General features: G+C 35.7%; 1 protein-coding gene and 1 pseudogene across 1 annotated transcript; one reads left to right on the forward strand and one right to left on the reverse strand.

The window, feature by feature from the left end:
- The first annotated feature begins 15,699 nt into the window (after positions 1-15,699).
- On the forward strand, positions 15,700-20,768 carry LOC149576365 (putative receptor protein kinase ZmPK1; annotated as a pseudogene).
- Positions 16,596-17,198, reverse strand: LOC149576366 (small heat shock protein, chloroplastic-like). Its single transcript, XM_089814814.1, has 2 exons — positions 17,170-17,198; positions 16,596-17,136 (listed from the first exon to the last, which is right to left on the reverse strand). Exons 1-2 carry the CDS (start codon positions 17,196-17,198, stop codon positions 16,605-16,607), a joined length of 561 nt encoding a protein of 186 aa, XP_089670940.1. The 3' UTR covers positions 16,596-16,604.
- Positions 20,769-23,273: the final 2,505 nt, after the last annotated feature.

Genomic DNA, 23,273 nt, shown 5'->3' on the forward strand with positions numbered 1-23,273 from the left:
ACTACTAGTTGATCCCCTACCTCGCCATTTTCACTAAAGGAAGATCATCATACAATATCAGCCGCTATGCAGTTCTAGACGCCTTTGGCATCTTCAGTTCAAGAAATACATTTGATTTCTCTTCATGGGATTTTAGCTTGAACCTCACCAGAAGACTCACCTTGGACTCGGATGGAAATTTGAGTTTGTATACCTTGGATATAAACGGTAGCTAGAATGTCTCTTGGATGGCACTCACTAAAGAATGCTCCATTCATGGCATTTGTGGAATCAACGGATTGTGTATTTACAATCCAAGGGCAACTTGTACTTGTCCTCCTAGTTTCCACATAAAGGATCCCACCGACAGATTCCAGGGCTGCAAGTGAGATGTTGAGCTTCTGAATGCCAATTCGTAGCTCATTCATCTGTCTCATACAAAGTTTTATGGTAACAATCTTGTGGGGTATAGTACAGAGTAGTCTCTTGAAAAATGTAAGAAATATTGCATGGATGATAGTGAATGTGTGGGTTTCATCTATGTCATGGATGGTAGGGGAATATTGACCCCAAAAAATAGCTTCTTAATGGGTATCAATCTCTTGGTGTGATTAACGACATGTATATCAAGATCTCCTCCAAAGACTCTTCGATACTAAATTCCACAACCATTACGATTAAGGAATACCTAATTTATGACCCTATCAAAGTCTAGAGCACCATCTTTGATAGTCTCTAAGGCATCAATCAACACATCATTGTTGTTCTTTTCAATATTCCTAAAATATTCATATTTCTTATTACTTTTTCCATCCATGATAAACTCCTTCTCACCAACCATAAATATAGGAACATCTACATCAAAATCTCTACCAATATCAGAAATAAAGGAGACAATAATTTTTTTATCCATAATATCATCTCTACATTTAACACTATGAGTAGCAATAAAACCCACCTCAATAGGTTCACCCGTACTACTTTCCCCAGTTGTATTCTTAGTGTCAATCATTCTTTTATTTTCCTAGGTTTTAGGTTCAATAACCCCTTCCTCATCATATTTGGTTTCATTTTTCTCTTTCTTTGTGACACTGTCAACAATACATGTTCCAGGCATCAGATTCACATAATTCTTCTAATTAATAGTAAAAAGGAGATATGTCATTCTGTGGACTATTATTAATTTATATTTTCGCATCATCCTCAAACACAATGATGTTTATCTTCTTTGGAAACATCTTAACATTTCTACCTATTCCTCAACATACTCCTCTAAATTATTTTTCCACCCTTTTACAAACATCCTTTCCTTCAACTTCTAGTGCCATGATTTTTTTTATTGTATTTCTACATCCCTTTCCATAAAATGAAAAAACATTAAAAGTATAAGGCATTGGTGAAGATCCTAGTTGATGGTGTTCTTCTTGTGGTTCTTGATACTAGCACTAAGGAAAGAGAATAAAAGTTATGAAAAAGACACTAGAATTTTGAAGATAATATAATTCATTAGAATGTAATGATAATCATGGAACCTAGTGTATCAACCATCAATAGTGAAATATTCCATGACATGTTTTCAAACTTCCCTCCATAATCGCTTGATTGTCTTAGGATTGAAGAAAGTGTTGGTAGCTTTAAAGAAAGCCTCACCTTTTCCCTCTATCTTAGGAAATCTTCTCACAACATTCTATGAGGCTTTCATATCATTTAAAAACTTTATTCTTTCAAAAAGTAAGCCAAAAATTATATAAAACGATCTTCTCAACAAGAAAAATTTCCTTGTGAAATACAGTGATGAAGCCATTATACAATTTGTGGACAAAAAAATTGGTAACCTTCACATTAGACCCGTCTAGCTTCTCAAGATACAAGGTAATCATACCTTCAGTCAACTTATACCAAAACTCCTCTTCATTTTTTCAATCTTCATAGGTTGTAGATTCAAATATCTCTACATCATCATTATAGTAGAGTCAAACAAACATTAGTTTAAATTAAATTTGGCAAAGGCAGATATTGAAAGATTGGATATATTGTATTGCTACATGTGAGACGTAATGAGTTCCTCATAACAATGAGACAAACAACTCTCTTCACATTCATTCAAAAAGTTAATATATATCATTTCCATCATTACTAGTAATCTTCCTAACTATGTCATTTAATCTATCATATCTAAGGAGCAAAATAATATCCCTATTAGTTCCTACTTGCTAAGGCATGAAACTATAGCCGAGGACTAACTATTAAATAGTAATTAAACAAAACATTAATAACCAATCACCGTTCATTAGCTTCTAAATATTTATGTTCCTATTATTACTTACATTGATGATGTTGCACATTTTTTACCCCATCCTTTTATGGAAAGAATTTTGTTCATATGTGATTGGTGCTATAGAAGGTAGGTAAAATTGTTTTAAAATCCGAATGCAAGAGAAGGCACAAAAAACTATATCATTACCAATGCATTACAACTTGGTTGGTAGTGTGTTGCAGACTAGACAAGCTAAGTTTCAAGACAAGGGATGGTCAAGAAATTGCATGAATAGTCCAAGAGCCTAGTTTTGTGCTTTTACATTTTGCATACATTTTGGCTTAGTTATCACTCTTAAGGAGTTTTTGTTAGAGTAAAGGATAATTACCTTTATCTACGCTTAAGATTTCACTATTGCAGATCATTATTTAGTCACTATTGAAGCTTGACTTTTGTCACTTCATGTGGATGACATTCAAAGTAAATCATGTGGGTGACATTTAATAAAAGTTTTCTTTTATTAAATATCACATTATCCCTTTAAGGTTTTCTAAAGTGGTAACTTTCTTAGCAAGTCACCTTATGTAGACTGTTTGATTTCCTTTATAAGGAGTTCATTCCTTGTATATTGTAACACTCAATATTTATTTTATTCCTCTCTTGAATACATTTTCATCTTGAGAACCACTCTTTTCTTTTTTGTTAGATTCTTCCATTTAACAAGATTTTTTGCCTATAAGTGATCGTTGTGGTTGAACTATGAAGTTGGGTTTTTCATATATCTTGCACACCAACTTCTAGATGTTATAGAGTATTCTTGTAGCTTCTTATTTGTATTTTTTTTTGAAGCATTCAGATTGAAGGTTTTCAAATACCCTTTTTCTGGATTCTAAAGGGGTGTTTTTTTTGGTACATTTTGATTTCAAATCAACCTCACCATTGGATTCAAAAGGCCCAAAAACTCCCATTTTCATATAAATTTTGTCCATTTCAAACAAAGTTGTTGTTGGAGGCATTTTTTTGCACTATTTTACATATTTTTCATGGATCTATGGGTTCAATTTTTCAGAGCACTTTGAGCCCAAACCAACCTCATTGTTGGACTAAAAACACCAAAAAACCTCATTTCCATATAAAATTCATCTCATTTGGAAATTGTTAGCATTTGGATGCTTGGGCACAACTTATGAGGCTAAAAAGAAAGATTTTAAAATGATACTCATAAGTTTCCATGTAGTAGCCCATTGTTGGCCTTGTAGAGGCACCACCGCTAGTGGCCCCATTGGCAACATCGCTAGTCAAGAGCCCCACCACCACCATCGCTGGACAATAACTGCCATCCAGCTACAATGCCACCTGGTCCCACCACTGTTGATCGCCACTCGATAACACTGCCACTGATGCTCTGCAACCCCACCACCACTGGCAATGTCGCCACCTGTGACTACCTACCACTACCACCCGAGTAGCCCTACGTCTTATGACCACCACCACCTCCACTGAAATGTGGACCAATCTACATCAGACATGTGGCAATGGTGTTCTCCTCACTACCATATCAACTCGACCATATGGCCTCAGTCTACCACATCAACATGACATGTGGCAGGCACATCAGTGCCATGTCTGAGCTCAGTTAGTGCCACATCAATGCTTAGTGAGTGCCCAATTAGTAGGTCTTTTCTATCCTACAATGACCAGAAAACCATCAAATTTGATGTCTTGAAGTGGTGACATTAGCGCTTTGGATGCCCTTCCAAGACATAAGGAGTAGTGTTTGGTATTTTAATCATAACTTGAGCGTCTAAACTCCATTTTCAAAAAATAAAACATCGGCAGAAAGATTGGTCCGAGCTTGTGGTGATGGTGCATGTTTCATTAGATTTAGCTATTGTATAGGCACATGTATTTATTGTCAAATGTTGAATGTCTTTTTTTCACTCTAGGGGCCATATCTTTTGCATCCAACATCCATTTTTAGCCAACAAAAAGGCATTGAAAATATTATGTAGCACTCTATCCATATCTACTATCCTATTCATCAAAATCTTTTAAAGGTACATAAGTCACTCATCTGAAGTGGTTTTTCTTTTCTCATTGTATACGCATTATTTTTAGTTGTTGAAGTTTAGTTTCTTGTATTGCGAGAGGATTATTATTTTAGTTGTTCATACGTTTGTAACACACAATCTACTCTTTTGAAAATGGATTAGACCTCTTCTAGTCTAACTTCTCTATCCCCACATAACTATCATACATGAAAGATTGTCATGACACGACTTCTTCATTCTAAAGAATTATGGTCTTGTTTGAATGAGGATCAACCTCTATTTCAAAGTCCATGGCAATCATTTCATCACACTAATAAAATGGATGGTGACATGGTTCAAATTTCTTTGAGTATCTCAGATAGCTTATGATTCCATCTCAATGAGTGTAATACTGCTTGAGAGATGTGACTTAAGTTTGAATCATTGTTTGGTTCAATGAATGAGTTCAAAGCACTCCAACTTGAGGTTGAGATTACTTCACTTATACATGATTCTTTTTCACCCATTGAGGACTTTCTAATGAAGTTCAAGCAATAACAATCATTATTACAAGGTTATGGCAAGACAAAGATAGATAAAGAATGCATTTTCTTGATATTTTCAAAGCTTCAGGAAAATTTTCAGATTTTATCCTCTACATTTTACTGCACTATGGATGTATTGGGTACTAATTTTACCATGTGCACATTTGAGGAATTTCATGATTGTTTGACTAGAGAACAAGCCAAGCTTTCCTAGTTGGATTCTCTATCAAGATCAAAGACCATGACACTAGTTTCACAATCATCTTCTATGAAGAATAAGTAGACACCGAAGCCCAAGAGAGATTCAGTTGGCCATAAGTGTCCCTCCAAGCCATCTACATAGTCTCCTTCCAAACCACAATCTAACCCTAAAAAGGGTAATTCTTCCAAGTCTGGAAACTCTTCCTCTAAGACTAAGAAGTCCACAGGTGATTCTTGTAGTTTTTGTGGCAAGGATAGACATCCAATTTCCATGTGTTGAAAATAGTTAGAGGACTTAGAGGAAGCCATGCATCAACATCACATCTCTTTTCCTCAACCATCTATTAGGATTAAACCATGAATAGAAATAACAATTACATGTAGATATAACCAAGATCAAAAAATGATAGATCACACAAAAAAGAACATAAGATGTCAAGATTTAACGTGGTTCACCCAAACTGTGAGCTACGTCCACCAAATAGCAAGTCCAATATTTTTATGATCTAGTGATTACAACCTAATTACAATCTATAATCCCTTATAGCTCAATACTGCCACAAGAACCAATTTTTGCATCATCTTATGAAAATATCCCTAACCCTAAGCCCTTTTATACAAGTATTTTTACCATTGTAGGGTTATAATGAATAATTACATGTCAGCCCAAAATCTCGATAAAATAGGGGCCAAATTTTTTTTTCAAGGTGATGCCTCGAGCCCCAAAGAATTTATGAATTATGTACAATGCTTTCCTAATTAGTCACAAAAATCTAACAATCTCCCACTTGGGAACTAATTAGGCTCCACACTAAACAACAATCTCACGCTTGGAGACTGGTCCTATAGCTATGCCACTACTCCATGAGGCTCCCGTTGGATCAAACCACCCTGGACTCTGGTGTTCATATATGCATGTTCAATCTAGAAGACTAACCAAAGCTGAAGATGAGTTGATCTTCTCCCTTGTTACTACCTTTGCAAACATAACTATTGGATTGTCATCTGAATGTATCTTGTCTAGCTTTAATTTTCCTTCCTCCAAAACTGACCAAATGAAATGGTAGTGCAACAGTATGTGTTTGGTCTTTGAATGCAGAGCTAAATTCTTTTCAAGATGAATGACACATTGACTATCTGTAAACAAATAATTATCCTTCTAAGGTGTACCAATTCTTCCAAGAAGAACTGAAGCCATATCATCTCCTTGGTACCTTTGTAGTAGCTACATGCTCTACCTCTATAGTGGATAAAGCATTAACCTTTTGTAACGTAGAAACTCAGCTCACAGTTACCCCACCAACAATAAAGACATAACCTATAGTACTTCGCTTGGTATCAATATCCCCTACCAAATCTGAGTCAACATAGCCCTGTAAATTAATAATAGAGCCCCTGAAGTGTAAACACTTATTGGACATTCCTCTCAATATCTGAGAATCCATTTATAGCATTTCAAAGCTCAATTCCTAGATGACTCATATACCTACTAACAACTCCCACTGCATGTGCAATATTTGGCCTAGTGCATACCATAGCATACATCAAGCTTCTTACAGTTGAAGCATAGGGTACCTTGGACATCTTATCCTCCTTTTCTTGTGTCTTGGGACACATCTCCCTAGTCAACATCAAATGACCAGTTAAAGGTGTGCTAACAGCTTTAGTATTCTCCATAGAGAAATGTTGCAACACCTTCTAAACATAATCAACCTAAGATAGCGTCAATTTTCTATTCTTCCTATCTCTAAAAATCTTCATACCAAAGATTTTTTTTCTCACCCCAAATCCTTCATAGCAAATGCATGTGCTAACTGGCACTTTAGCCACTTAATATGATCCATGTTAGACCCAGCTACATGTATATGATTAACATATAAACATAAAATAATTTAGATGTCATCATCCAACCTCTTAAAATAACACAATGATCCAAATGACACCTATTGTATCTATACTCATGCATAAAATTGTCAAATTCCACATACCATTTTCGAGGTGCTTGCTTCAAGCCATATAAATTTTTTTTCAATTTGCACACAAAGTTCTCCTTACCTTTTGACCTCAAAACCCTATGGCTAAGCCATATATATCTCTTCATTCAAATCACCATGAAGAAAGGCTATTTTAACATCAAGCTAATCTAAATGCAAATCTTTAGTAGCCACAAGACTTAAAATAGTATGGATAGAAGTCATTTTAACAATAAGACAAAATATCTCATCAAAATCAATGCCCTTCTTCTGTGTAAATCCTTTCACAACTATCTGGCTTTAAATATTGTCTTACCTACCTCCTCTTCTTTTAACCTATAAAACCACTTATTTTGTAAAGCTCTTTTACTTGTAGGCAACTTGCATAAATCTCATGTCTTATTCTTTAACAAAGAGTCCATTTCATCTTTCATTTCACACTCCCACTGAATCTTATTATCCACCCACATAGCTTCATCATAACATTCAGGTTCACCAGCATCAATACCTAAAATAGAATACAAAGAGGCAAAAAATCTTGTTAGAGGTCTAAGTTACCTTATTGATGATCTAACATTCACTGGTGTGTGCAAAATTTGTTGTTGTGGTTGTTGCACATCATGAGGAATGGCTGGAACATCAAATTTTGGAGTATCATCTACCACTACATAATTATCTTTTTTCTTCTCATGTTGCTGCAATAGACCTTTGTACAACACTTTCTCATTGAATATGACATCCCTACTTCTTAAAATTTTATCATTTTCAAAATTCCAAAGCCTATAACCAAATCCATTAATGCCATATCCAAAAAATATACATTTCTTTGACTTAGCTTCCAGCTTGATTCTATTTTCAAAATCTATATGAGTAAAGTTTCACAACTAAAGGTCTTGAGAAAAGAATAACTCACCTTCTTACTAGTTCATGCTTCCTCTAGAATACCACAGACCAAAGGAGTAGAGGGGCCTCTATTAATCAAATATATAGTAGTATTGATAGCCTCCACCCACATGTGTAAGGGTAACCCAGCATCCAACCTCATGCTCCTTGCATACTCCATTATAGTCCTGGTCATGTGTTCAACCCCTCCATTTTGCTATGGAGTCCTCGGAATAGACTTTTGTCTACAAATACCATCAGTGGAAAAATAATCTTCAAATTCATGATTGCAATAATCACCACCATTATTAGATTTGAGACATTTTAATTTTTTACTAGTCTCATTTTCAACCAAGCATTTCCATTTCTTAAAAGTTTGAAATACATTAGATTTTTTCTAAGGAAATAAACCCATACTTTTCTAGTTTCATCATCAATGAATGTAACATAAGAATGAGAGCCACTATGGGAAGATACCTAAGCTGGTCCCCATACATTTTTATGCACAAGCTCTAATTTCTCCTTTTTATTTTTCTTCCTAGTCTTCACAAAACTCACTCTCTTTTGTTTTCCATACACACAACTTTCATAGAAATCCATATTAACACATTTTTGACCTGGTGAATTACTTTCATACCTTTCTCACTCATGTGCCCAAGTTTGTTGTGCCATAGTGTTGTATCAAAATCTATGGCAGCTATTTGTTCTCCCTGCTCGACTACAACAATTATTCCTAAACATTCAATTTTCTCTAAAACAATTAAAGTAGAAGGAAGAGTATGACCTATACAAAGATATGAGGTGCCTAATTTCACACCTTTTGCTACTACAAGGGAACCTTTTGAAATATTCCAATTTTTATGATTAAAAGTAACTACACAACCCTCATCACTGAGTTGACCTGCTGAATTTAAATTCCTACTCAGCCTTGGAACATGACTTGCCTCATGTAGTAGCCAATTATTCCCTTTCCAACAATTTGACAGGGTTCACTATCCCACAAATAAACAAGTCCAAAATCCCCTTGGACATAATCAATGAAATAACCTCTATGAGGTGTAGCATGAAATGAAGCACCAGAATCTAAAACCCATGAATCATCAAAACTTTCTAAAGACAAAAACAAAGTATCCTCTTTGAATTTGTTACTTACCACATTTTCCTCCTAGTCTCCATCTGGTTTATCTCCTTCATTTTTCTTTCGCTTCTAACAATCTTTCTTTTTATGCCCTAGTTTTCCATAGTACCAGCAATCATTTGGTCCTCTTGATTGAGACCTCCTCCCCTTTGACTTTCCTCTTGATTTCCCATCATTTCTAGAATTACTTCCTCTCTCAGTTGTTTTTCCCCTGCTTTGTGCATTCAAAGCACATCCTGATGTAGATCCACCTAAGGTTTTCCTACAAGTTTCCTCACTCAAAACAACACTGATCACATCATCATATTTTAGGGTACTAGATCCAAGAATAGAATTACTCTCAACCATTACCAAGCCATTCTAACTTTTAGGCAAAGAACACAAAATCAAGAGAGCCCTAATTTCTTCATCAAAATTGATACTAACACAAGATAATTGACTAGTAATAGTATTAAACTCATTTAAATGATCTAAATAGATCCACCTTTTTCCATTTTTATATTAAATAAATGCTTGATGAGAAATTCCATGTTTGAAGTAGAGGGCTTTTTATACAACTTCATTAGGGTTTGCATCAATTCTTCTATTGTCTTCACTTTTGTAATATTAAATGCCACTGATGGTGCCAGGCATAATTGAATGCTTCCAAGTGCCTTTCTATCCAAAAGAATACCATTCATCATTTGACATAGATCACTGATTCTTAGCTTTTCCTTCTAACGGGGAGAGGCAAAACATTGTTAGGGGCTTAATCACCCAGCCTTAGACCTTAACTTATTCCCCACACAATATCTAATGAGAAAGGCCCTCCCTACCCAAAATTTTACTTGGGAACATCTGTCATCCACTAAGCAATCCTAGTATCTACACCATCTAACTCGACAGCAGGAGTTACATTAACAAGATCATGCGTGAGCTATTAAATAATTCATATTAAACAAGAAAATGATAAACATTGATATGTTATAACTGATTGCTATTTCATGTTATTGCAGATTCATTTCTCTCACCTCATCACCTATTTCCTTGGCTACATAGCTGGGTGAGTCCCAGGTATTCAAAATTCTCAAAACAACTAGTTCTGTCAATTATACAAGAAGATTACATGCATCTAAAATTTCACAATCTATGATTACATGAATATGTTCTTTAAAGATTCCAAAATTTGATTTTATTATCCAGTGGAAAAATGATTTATGGATCCATACCATGGTTACTTGGTTATCATTTGTCATGAACAAGGCTAATTTAAAGAAGTTAAATTTGTAAATTCAAACAAGATATCAAACTAGATATCATCATGATGAATGTTGAAACTTGCTGCAACTACTTTATGTATAGATTCGCTGATTAGTATGCTTATCGCAACTATGATCTAGAAATAATGTTCTTGAGACAATATAGAAAATATCATTGGATAGTGTACTTCTTTTCAATTTTTATAGTGCTTGGAAAAATACCTTCATAAGGATTATATCTACATTATTTTGAAGGCTAAAGGAAGAGGACTAATAGCAAGGAACAAGAAGTATGCAACAAACTCATATTGCTTCTCTGAGATAAATCTAGAAAAGAAAGAATCTTGTGAATCTATTTGGCTATTATAAAATGGTATAGATATGGCACTACATGACCTGATGAAGTGCAGAGTTTTCTAAGACTTATAATTTGATTTGAATCAGTTCCCCTCTAGTTGCCTAAAGACATCACCTTAGTGCATTTGATCTTTTATTCACAGCTAGAATACTGGTATGATAGGTATATCAAATGACTACTCAAATAAAGATTTCCAAGAGATGTTATAGGGGGAACATCACAAAACATTATGGAATTAGGAATGATGAAGATGATAGAAATAACACTAGTAATTGTAAATCTGAGCATACAAGAGTTTGGGTATGAATATATAAATTTGTTTGCTACACATGGCTTCAATATCATTGCAGATATGTGGAAAGGAGAAATAGGTGTCAAATAGGAGGAGGTCATAATAAGCAAAGAAGGATTTTTACCTTCCAAAAGGAATTTGGAAATGAGCATTCTGTCCTTTGTCTTACTCGATTCAATATGTTAAAAGGTCTAAGGAGACTATTTGGCTTCTAAAACTTACAAGATTATTTTCCCAAATAAAATGCCAAGTGCTAAATCAATTAAAAACAAGGGAAGAATAAAGATGGAGAAGGAATAGTTGGAAGATTATAATTCAAATATTATTATAATTTATATTTACATACATATATGTAAATATATTTATGTGGTGACATCAATTTATTATCTTATTATAATATAATGGTGTCATTTCATTTTTATATCTATATGTATGTATATACATGTATATTATACTAATATGGTGAAAGGTCATATTAAATCCTTATGGGTACATTTGATATTCTATCTCAATTATTTTATATTTTTAATTTATTTATTTAAACTGCTCATGTGGGTCCCACAAATGTATCCTATTTCTAGTCGCTAGGTTCTCAACCCATTTGCCTAGCGATGGTGATGCTCCAGTGCCTAATTCTTTTTTGGCAATGCTTCCACCCCTTTGATGTGTTTCCTACAGGGAAATTCTCCATAATTAAATTATATTATCATAATAAATTATTTAATCGTAAAAAATCATAATGGTTAACCATCTTCTCAATTCCATGAATTCGTGATAAATGATCAACTAACTTGTTGTCCTCACTTGAAATTATAGCGACTAACCATCTTATCATTTCACAAGATTATAATAAATTTAACTATCAACTGAATTCATGTGAACCTCAATGGCTATATTTTAAATTAGGTCAAAAATTGGAATTTAACAAAATATATCCTTGATGTAATTTTTAAATTGTAAATTCGATATTAAATTTTAAGATGTAGAAAGATTTAATAACATTTATAAGTTATAATCTTTCTTCTTAAATTCTACTACTATTTACTATCTATTTTCAATGTTAAATTACATATTAAATTTGAAATTGTATAAACATTTATTAATAAATATAAGCTTTCTTTTTGCATTTTACTAACTTTTTTTTTTTTTTTTTTTTTAAGAAACGCTTGGTAAACTTTTTAACGCGACCGGTAGCGCTGGCACGACACGCCCACCGGTAACACCAACGCTTTGACCTAGAGCTATGAACCAGTGAGGCCACAAACGGGGGACCTCATCCCCATGAGATTTGAACCTGGATGGCAAGGATAACAACGCAACAACTTAACCATGACAACATGCCACTATTGGCAAAAGGGTTTGTGGTAAACCTAGTGTGACTTGAACCAGAGTTGATGCGTAGCACCGGGATCATTAGCCTAACACTACGCCTCACGACTCGCCTTCACACCAACTCGGCTACTCACTCACCCTTAAAAGGGTTTGTGGTAAACCTAGTGTGACTCGAACCGGAGTTGATGCGTAGCACCGGGATCATTAGCCTAACACTACGCCTCACGACTCGCCTTCAAACCAACTCGGCTACTCACTCACCCTTAAAAGGGTTTGTGGCAAACCTAGTGTGACTCGAACCGAAGTTGATGCGTAGCACTGGGATCATTAGCCTAACACTACGCCTCACGACTCGCCTTCACACCAACTCAGCTACTCACTCACCCTTAAAGGGTTTGTGGTAAACCTAGTGTGACTCGAACCGGAGTTGATGCGTAGCACCGGGATCATTAGCCTAACACTACGCCTCATGACTCGCCTTCACACCAACTCGGCTACTCACTCACCCTTAAAAGGGTTTGTGGTAAACCTAGTGTGACTCGAACCGGAGTTGATGCGTAGCACCGGGATCATTAGCCTAACACTATGCATCACGACTCGCCTTCACACCAACTCGGCTACTCACTCACCCTTAAAAAGGGTTTGTGGTAAACCTAGTGTGACTCAAACCGGAGTTGATGCGTAGCACCGGGATCATTAGCCTAACACTACGCCTCAATTTTTTTACATGCTAATTGTATATAAAGAATGATTTACTTAAAATTTAGAAACATCTAGCATAACAATTCTATAAATCTGAATTAAACAAATAGAAACAAAACCTTCTAATATATATATAGCTTAGCATGTAAAATGATGAATTTTACTCTTATATATTTTTCTATTTTATCAATCAATGCATGAATCACAATCATATATGTAAAACTGTATATCATGAAATATATTCAATAAAGAAAACCTAATAAAAATACTTGATTACCTTATTAAATCTGCCAAAAAAGTTTTGATATTTAGCAATATATCCTAAAGTTGGCGCTTGTGAGAGATTACCACATACAAAGAAAAAAGATAGGAAATTATTGTGTGCAAATTATCATAGACAAGATCAAAATGAAGTCTCTAAACAAATTCAAGCCCTAGCAACTGGTAATGATGGTAGTGAACCAAATCATATGAAACACACTTAAAAACCTCTTTACAAAGGCTAGCAAATTTAGAGTACACTTTGTAGTAGCTAGAAGGATTTGAAAATGAAGAAAGAAAATACAAGTTTCAAAATGTCTGAACAAATTCAATGGCCAAATCGGATGAGGAGGAGAATGTCATTCAGTGAAACGCTTTTTTTTTTGGTTGAAAACTGCAAAATTATGGAGCACATCATGAGTTTTGCACCTTAACCTTCATATCTTCAGCATTTCCGTTTTGACCTAGATGTTGGTAGCTCCATTTCCAATGCCCACGAAACCCCTATTATCGATGATTTCTCAATAAAAATCTTACTTGTCTACCAATGACTCCAAATAGGCTCTTGTTAAATGAAAAGCTTCAGGTTATTCATGATGAAGTTTTTAATGAAAAGAAAATAGAGTAAATGACAGGTAAGACATAGTAGCCAAAAACAAAGTTAAGTACAATAGATATGAACACTGAGAATCTATAACTTTATTAACAGAACACTGCAAATTTTTTTGTTATTATAGATAAACCACAAAGTTTGGCAATTTATAATCACCCTTTTAGACTTCTAGAAAGTTCTTGGAACAACTATGATGAGGATAAGGATAAGGATAATGAACAATTTGGAAACTAGCATTGTATAGGATATTTTTGAGGATAAGGATAAGGATGATGAACAATTTGGAAACTAGCATTGTACAGGATATTTCTGGACTTTATATTAAATGCTCACCTACTGAGCACAATAAACATTATTCTAACAGACTCATTATAATGCTTCAAAAGACCATGAATAATATTTGACAAATCTAAGTATACAAATTCTTCATGTAGTAGTTGCAATCATTATCAACAATTTGCATTTCCACTGGAGTAAGGGAACAATCCCAAACTTGGAGGCCTTTCTCCTCTATCTTTGCCTTAGAGCAATGTTGTAGATGACAGTCAAGCTTGACTTTGTGGTGATTGGGCATATGGGCTCTTAGTCCTTCACTTTTTTCAATCACATCTCTGTATTTAGTCTTACAAACAATTTTCCTAAAAAATTTTGCAGTGTTGTCTTTGTTTTGTGGAAGAAGCAACTGTGATTATACATATCAAATTACATAAAAGGCCAGCCCTACAATCGATCTGATTCAGCCTCGTGTCTCCTTCAATACAGTTAATAACAATGTTCATTGTCGCATTACTATTACTAGTATTTCGTTCTCTTCCACCATTTTCTAGAGTGAGTACTAGTAGCTATCTAGATGGTGTTCTTGTTTAGATTTTATTTTTTTTGGTACGCATACTATTTCTACACAAATTTCCTTTCTAAGCTTGGATAAACATGGAGTGATTTCTTGAGAAAGCGGGATCAAGATTTCTTCCAAGGACAACAAGCTCCATCATGGAAGGTTGTAGAAGGAGGTGGAGGGTTGTAGAAGAAGGTTGTAGATGATGTGACATATTTCTTTTAATTTTTGAGTCAAGCAAATAATTTTACCCCTAGCAAAATTGTTAGTAGCCAATCAAAAATTAGGAATTGTTGATTAAAAAAGAATAAAAAATAAAATGATTTTAAACTTTAGAAACTAGTAAATTTTGATTGTAAAAATTAATTGTGACCATCAATGAAAACATTAGTTCCCTAAATAAGAACTAATAATTTCAAAGGAGTTATTTCACAAGTTAGCTCGTTTCTAGCCATTGGAACAAACTTAAGGTTGGACTCCTATCCATTTTGGAAAGTGTCATCTTTCATTTAAATAAAAATAAATAAATAAATAGGTTGCATAACACAAAGAGTGTAGTCGTGCAAACTATTCCAAGAAGAAAGATTTGACTTTCCAAATAAGTTGATAAAGTCGACCGCCTTCTAGAAGAGATTACCGTTTTCGCTTTGCTTTCTACAGGCGCTAGGCAATTTCTCAATTTAAACTCACAATTGACGTAGGTGATTTTGTTTTCCGCGTGCTAACATTATAATATCCACGCCAAAGATATTCCAGTCAATTCTCCATTGCCGTCTGCTTAGATAAGTCTATCGGAACCAGTCAATTCAAAATTTAAAATTACCCACCGTGGGCTTATTATTGTGTGGGCTTAGTCAAGAGAGTCTTTGGTGGTCTGACAAAAGAGTAACAACTGTACACATTATTTTTTTAATCTAGAAGTCGCTATTAATTCTAAGAAATCCGTTATAATTGGTTTAGTCGAACGTTCAAGGAAGAAATTTATTTTCTTATTCATAAAACTTCTCAACTACTCATTATATGTTAAAAGCCCACTTTGTATTCATTCTACCACATCCGCACAATGAAAGCTGGGACGCGTGAGCGAAATTGGCGTTTGCTAATTGCAATTGTTTTTGTATGCGCTGCACTACAAGTTTCCGCAGATGAAAATGGATCAGACAAGTTGAGCCTCGGAGGATCGCTTACTCCTCTACAAAATACGTCCCGGTTGGTGTTTTCCAATCAGATATTCTCTGCCGGATTTTACCAAGTGGGTGAGAATGCATATGCGTTCGGTGTCTGGTACACTCAAACGGCAAATCTAACGGTTGTCTGGACGGCAAACAGAGATCAGCCCGTGAGCGGAAGGGGTTCCCATTTCGATTTACAAACTGACGGAAACCTGCTTCTGTCTAATGCAAATGGCAGCACTATTTGGGAAACCCACACGGACAGCAAGGATTTAATTGTAGAAGAGGCCGTTCTCCTGGATACAGGAAACCTCGTTCTGCTGAATTCCTCAGGTTGGAGAATTTGGGAAAGTTTTGATTACCCAACAGATACCCTTGTTCCTTATCAGCCACTCAGAGGGAACACTCAGCTTGTATCCAAATTGGGCACAAGTTCCATTGCCTCAGGGTACTATCGTCTCTATTTCGACTTTGACAATATCCTCCGGTTGAGTTACCAGACCTCATATGCAGTCTCTAACTACTGGCCGATCCCCTACCTCCCCATTTTTGCCAACGGAAGATCTGTCAACGTAAATTAATTACATTGCAAGGTCTGGTCGGCACCGACCAAGATGTTTCTGGAGACATGTGCGACCATCCCTCCAACTACTCTCATTAAATATACAACCAAATTTATCTCTGGAATGCTCTGTAAATTTATTATTCATTCAGCTATAAATAGACCTGCTGGGCCTGGAGTTTTCAGCGCTCATTTCCTGAGCTTTCTGCTGTTTTATTCTCTCTGTTTGTTTTTTCATGGTATCAGAGCTTTAATCTGATCAAGCTTATACACTTTAGGAGGAAGATCGATGCGGCTGCTGTATTTCCTGCCACTACCGTCCAGCTCTGCATCGGATTGTGCTTCCCCTTTAATCACCAGCGAATTCTCCTCCGCATAAACCCTAACATCTTCTTTTCCAAGACCGGGCATATCCACCCTCAGAAGCAGGGCATCTTTGTCCTCGACAGCATCCCACGGCTTCCTCCCCTCCACGTTTCCCCGTGACGCCACTGAAAAAGGATTGCTGAAGAGATCATCAACTCCGACGCCGAGACCCCTCAGTGGATAAAAGGGAATGTTAAAAATATCGGGAAAATCCCTTCGGCGAATATCCACACCCTGTCGGCTTTGACTGTCCTCTTGCAAGGAGGAATCGTCCCACTGGAAACTGTATTTTTTGCAAGTTTGAAATTTCGAGTTTTGGAGCTTGCAGAAGCAGAAGAGGTCAAGGAGCCTTTCGGTTTCTTGAGTATTGCTGAAATCAAGTTGAAACGTAATTAGTGAGCTGAGGAAGAATTAAACGAATCAAGGCAAGTGCTGAAGGTATGTTTGATCCCAGCTAAACATTTTTTTTTTTGATGGATAGATATGTGTGTTGGTGCAGTTGGAGAATAGTTTAATTTATGAAATATTGGAGAAATAAGTTGCTGTTTGGGGCAGAATTTTACTATTTGTTAAGCTTCCATATTCTGCTGAGAATTTTAACACATTCGAGTGTTGCACGTTTTTGTTATCTTTTGAGATACTATATGTGGTTGAGACTGTTTCGTTTGAAGATACAAATTGTGTGTGTTTAATGGTTGTTTGGTGATATAGTAATCAAGTACATTTGAAAGATATTATTAAAAAGAGCACTTTGAAAGATTTGTGTGGGAAGTTGAAAGTGGTAATTTTGGAAGTCTTTGTTTTGATAGGTTCTTAAGAAGGCCAATATCAAGGTGTGGTCTTTGCTTGATGCTTATGTGATTGTGTGCATGTGTGTTGGTAATTGATTGGAAATTTAACTATGGCTGGTGAGATGTCCAATCTTGTGGTTAGTGAAAAATTGGATGGTTCAAATTATGCTAATTGGAAATGTGAGATGGAGTTAATTTTACAAATGAAAGATTTATGGGAACTAGTCACAGAAGAAGAACCTGAGGATCAAGATAAACTTGATAAATGGAATAAAAAGGATATGAATGCACGTGCTACACTTTTGTGGCAAATTAGTCCAGGGATTAGGCCTCATGTTCAAGGTTTAAAAACAACAAAGGCAATATGGAAAACTTTACAAACAATGTATGAAAGAACAAGTAAGATAAAAGCAATGGATATTAAGAGGCAATTAACTCATTTGAAAATGAAAGAAGGAGATAGCATGAATGATCATATTGCTAGATTGAAAAACTTAAGAAATCAGCTTGCAATGATGAAGGTTGAGTACGAAGACCAGATTGCTGATTTATTCACCAAAGCTTTAAGTGAAGCCAAGTTTGTATATCTTCGACATCTTTTGGGCTTAAGAGCAGTGACATAATTATCTCATGGTTGTCATTCAGGGGGGATTCTTATGAATTCCAACCATTGTCTTTAGGAGATAACTGATTGTAAATGGGTACCTAACAAGGCTTTAGGCCGGGACCCATCATATATAGATTATGGGGGGATATTTAGACAGTAGATTTTAGTATAGCTATTGTAATTAATTTAGGGGGGATGTCAACGTAAATTAATTACATTGCAAGGTCTGGTCGGCACCGACCAAGATGTTTCTGGAGACATGTGCGGCCATCCCTCCAACTACTCTCATTAAATATACAACCAAATTTATCTCTGGAATGCTCTGTAAATTTATTATTCATTCAGCTATAAATAGACCTGCTGGGCCTGAAGTTTTCAGCGCTCATTTCCTGAGCTTTCTGCTGTTTTATTCTCTCTGTTTGTTTTTTCAAGATCAAGATACAATATCAGCCGCTATGCGGTTCTCGACGCCTTTGGCATGTTCAATTCAAGCGATAACTTCGGTTTCTCTTCATGGGATTTCGGCTTCAACCTCACTAGAAGACTGACCTTGGATTCAGACGGAAATTTGAGGTTGTATACCTTGGATATAAATGGCGGCTGGAATGTCTCTTGGGTGGCTCTCACGGATTGTGTATTTACAATCCTCGGGCAACTTGTACTTGTCCTCCTGGTTTCCACATAAAGGACCCCGCCGACAGATTCCAGGGCTACGAGCGAGATGTTGAGCTTCTGAATGCCACTTCGCAGCTCGTTCGTCTGTCCCATACAGATTTCTATGGGAACGATCTTGTGGGGTACAGTACGGGGCTGTCTCTTGAAGAATGCAAGAAGTATTGCATGGATGATAATGAATGTGCAGGTTTCAGCTATGTCGTGGATGGCAGGGGATTATGTTACCCCAAAAACCAGCTTCTGAACGGGTATCAGTCTCCTGATGTGATATACGACATGTATATCAAGATCTCCAGCAAAGACTCTTCGGTACTAAATTCCACAGCCATAACCGAGACCCCAGCTGATTGCAGTAGTTCTAATTTTGAGAATTACAAGACGAGTAAGAAGAGGAGCATTATAAAGTATCCGTTAGGGTTTGTTGTTGCATTTGGGGTGTTTGAAATCGTTTACATCACTTTTGGATGGTGGTTCATGTTTAGAGATCGTGACGAGGCCTTTGATTTTGATCGTGTAGGGTATTCTGCAATCCCTTTAGGGTTCAAGAAGTATAGCTTCGCGGAGCTGAAGAAGGCAATGAACAACTTTACGACAAAGCTGGGAGAGGGAGGTTTTGGGAACGTCTACAAGGGGGTTTTGGCGGACGAGAAGGTCGTGGCGGTGAAACGACTGGAAGGAGTATCTCAGAGCGAGGAGCAGTTTTGGCCGGAGGTGAGCATTATTGGTAGAGTCCATCACATGAATCTGGTCCGCATGTTTGAATTCTGTGCAGAGGGGAAACATAGATTGCTTGTTTATGAGTATGTTGAGAATGGGTCTCTGGACAAACATCTGTTTGCTCATGAGAGTGGATCATGTTTGGGTTGGAAGGAGAGGTTTATGATTGCAATTGGCACGGCCAAGGCATTGGCTTACCTTAACGAAGAATGCTTGGAGTGGATTCTGCACTGCGATGTTAAGCCTCAGAATATACTTCTAGATAAGAATTTCGGTCCCAAGGTATCCGACTTTGGATTGGCAAAGCTGGTGGACAGAGACCGAGCATTTTCCTTCTCCAAAGTTCGTGGGGCTCGGGGATATGTGGCTCCGGAATGGGTGATGAACTTGCCCATCATGGCGAAAGCGGATGTGTATAGCTTTGGGATAGTGCTGTTGGAGATTGTCAGCGGGCGAGATGCATCCAATCAAAGTGGGAATTTGGTGCAGTGGGTGTCGAAGAAGATGGGGGAGGGAAGACTTTTGGAAAAAGTTGTGGACGGCAGGCTGAATGGGACGGTAGACACGGAAGAGGTGGAAACAGTTGTGAGAACAGCGTTGGTTTGCCTTGAGCAGGACCCTTCTTTAAGACCATCCATGGGCTGAGTCGTCGAATTGCTCTCGAAAAAATCAGAAGTGGTAAAGGCCGCGTGATAACTGAAATTTACAGCGATTGACCACTCACTCACGGTTGATTTCGTACCGACAAGCATCATGTGAACACTTAGGGTCCGTTTGGTCCCTGGAAAATGACACGAATTGGCTTTTTCAAAATCCGGATTTGAAAATTTGTGCATTTGTTTCAAAATTTGCAAAATGGAATTAGCATACGGGACTTCCAATTTTGCCTCAAAACCAGGTTTTCCAACTTCCTAAAAAAAGTAGGAATTGAAAATCAAAACCTGGTTTTGTTTTTTAAGGAGTGTAAAAATAATAGATTGGACTACTTTTTGAAATTTTCCTTCAACTCCAAGCTTACGCATAAAAATGTGTCTTCACACTCATCTTCCAAGTGAAACAAACGCTTTCAATAAAATCTCAAAAATCAGAATGAAGATATATAAAACCTTGATTTGGCTAAACCAAGGTTTGTAGAAATCTGGGTTTTTTAAATTCCATGAACCAAATGGACCCTTACCTCATAGCAAGGGTATCTAATGTACTCCCTTAGTCATATTTAATAGGCGTACTTAATTTTGTTTCTCAAGGTAAAATTGTATGACCTTTTCTTGTCACTTTACCATCTATTAATTGATGCTATGGAATAAATTATGGGTAGTTTGGTTGATACTGATATCAAGGAGTGTCTTGTTATGTTGTTAATTGTTGAGATGTTTTTGTTGTCCAGAAAAAAAGTATTTGTTAGATAGTGGGGGGTAACTACTTGTTGTTCTCTAGCCTTCTCTACTATGAGGTCAGCCCCACCTTTTTTTGGCTACTATCTAATGCATCAAAAACAACTTTAATTTACATTGTAAAATGGAGTTGAAGTTACTAAGTATATCATCATTCATTGACACATAACATTTTATTCATATCATATGAAGATCATAAATTAAAATTAGATATATCATTAACCATATTTTTCATATCATTTAAAGATCATAAATTAAAATTAGATATAGTTTTACACATTTTGATTTCTTTGTTTTTGAGCTTTTTATTTGACTTCATTGGTATTTCTTTCTTGGGGACCATATCAATAAGTTCAACAAATCTAATATATTGATCTATTGGCTATTGTCAATTAGATGTTGAAAAATCTAATTTAAGTAGACATATCATATTTTATTTCAATAACTAGCACCTACACCTTTGAGCGGTGCAATTGTTGTACTCAAGATTTTCCACAAGGATTTTTATGTTCTTAGAAGAAGCCTTGATAGTATTATAGCTATGCTCACCGATTTTCTTCAAGGATGACTCTAGTTTGAAAATTCTTCTATTTATGAGCTTAGTTTGTTTTTATAAAACTTCATGGACATTACTTGCACATCTTCCACCACTTTGGTGAGATTTTTAACATTATCAAGAAAAGTATTTTCCTTTTTTGCACCAAGATTTTTGATAATTTTTTTTTTGAAGAAGTCCTTTAATTTAGATTTGATGTATTTAACATTAAGGAAGACCTATTTTATGACCCTATAAAAGTCTAGAGCACCATCTTTGATAGTCTCTAGGGCATCAATGGACACATTGTTGTTCTTTTCAACATTCCTAAAATATTCACATTCCTTACTACTTTTCCCATCCATGATAAACTCCTTCTCACCAACCATAAATATAGGGACATCTACATCAAAATCTCTACCAATATCAAAAATAAAGGAGAAAATAACATTTTTATCCATAATATCATCTCTACATTGAACAGCGTGAGTAGTAATAAAACCCACCTCAATAGGTTCACCCTTACTACTTTCCCCAACATTCTTCTTAATGTCAATCATTATTTTATTTTCCTAGTGTTAGGCTCAATAACCCCTTTTTCATCATATTTGGTTTCATTCTTCACTTTCTTTGTAGCATTTTCAACAATACATGTTACAACCACCATATTCACATAGTTTTTCTAACTAGTAGTTAGAAAGGAGATATGTCATTCTCTAAACTTTAACCAATCTATATTTCTTCATCATCCTTGAATAAAATGGTGTTTATCTTCTTTGGCAAGGTGTTAATATCTCTACCCATTCCTCAACATACTCTAAATCATTTTTCCACCCCCTTCCAACCTTTTACAAGCATCCTTTCTTTCCACTTCTAGTGCCATAGTTTTCTTTATTATATTTCTACATTGCTTTCCATAAAGTGCAAAAAAATTAACAATATAAGTCATTGGTGAAGATCCTAGTGGATGGTGTTCTTCTTGTGGTTCTTGATGCTAGTAGTAAGGAAAGAGAATAAAAGTTATGAAAAAGATACTAGAATTTTGTGCCTAATATAATTCATTAGAATGGAATGATAATCATGGACCCTAGTGTATCAACCATCAATAGTGAATTATTCCATGACATGTTTTCAAACTTCCCTCTACAATGACTTAATTGTCTTAGGATTGAAGAAAGTGTTGATACCTTTAATGAAAGCCTCACTTTTCCCCTCTATCTTAGGAAATCTTCTCACAACATTATGTGAGACCTTCATATTATTTTAAATTTTCATTCTTTCAGAAAGTAGGCAAGAAATCTTATAAATGATCTTCTCAACATGAACAATTTCCTTACCAAATAGGGTGATAAAGCCATTATTCCATTCATGGACAAAAAATTTGATAACCTTCACATCATACCCATGTAGCTTCTCAAGATACGGGGTAACTCTACCTTCAATGAACCTACACCAAAAATCCTCTTCATTTTTTCAATCTTTATAGGTTGTAGGTCCAAATGTCTTCCCATCATCGTTATAGTATAATCAAACAAACACTAGTTCAAACTAAATTTGGCAAAGGGAAAATTGAAATTTTGGATATATTAAAAAAATGTAATATGTGAGATGTTAATGGTAATGAGTTCCTCATAACCATGAGACAAGCACCTCACTTCACATTAATTTAAAAGTTAATATATATCATTTCCATCATTACAAGTAATCTTCCCAACTATGTCATTAAATATATCATATCTAACAAGAAAAATAATATCCTTATTAGTTACTACCTGCTAAGGTGTGAAACTATTGCCAAGGACTAGCTATTAAATAGAG

Source organism: Cupressus sempervirens, chromosome 1, assembly GCF_028749045.1.
Source record: "Cupressus sempervirens isolate cs-2001-9-10 chromosome 1, ASM2874904v1, whole genome shotgun sequence".
NCBI classification, from domain to species: domain Eukaryota; kingdom Viridiplantae; phylum Streptophyta; class Pinopsida; order Cupressales; family Cupressaceae; genus Cupressus; species Cupressus sempervirens.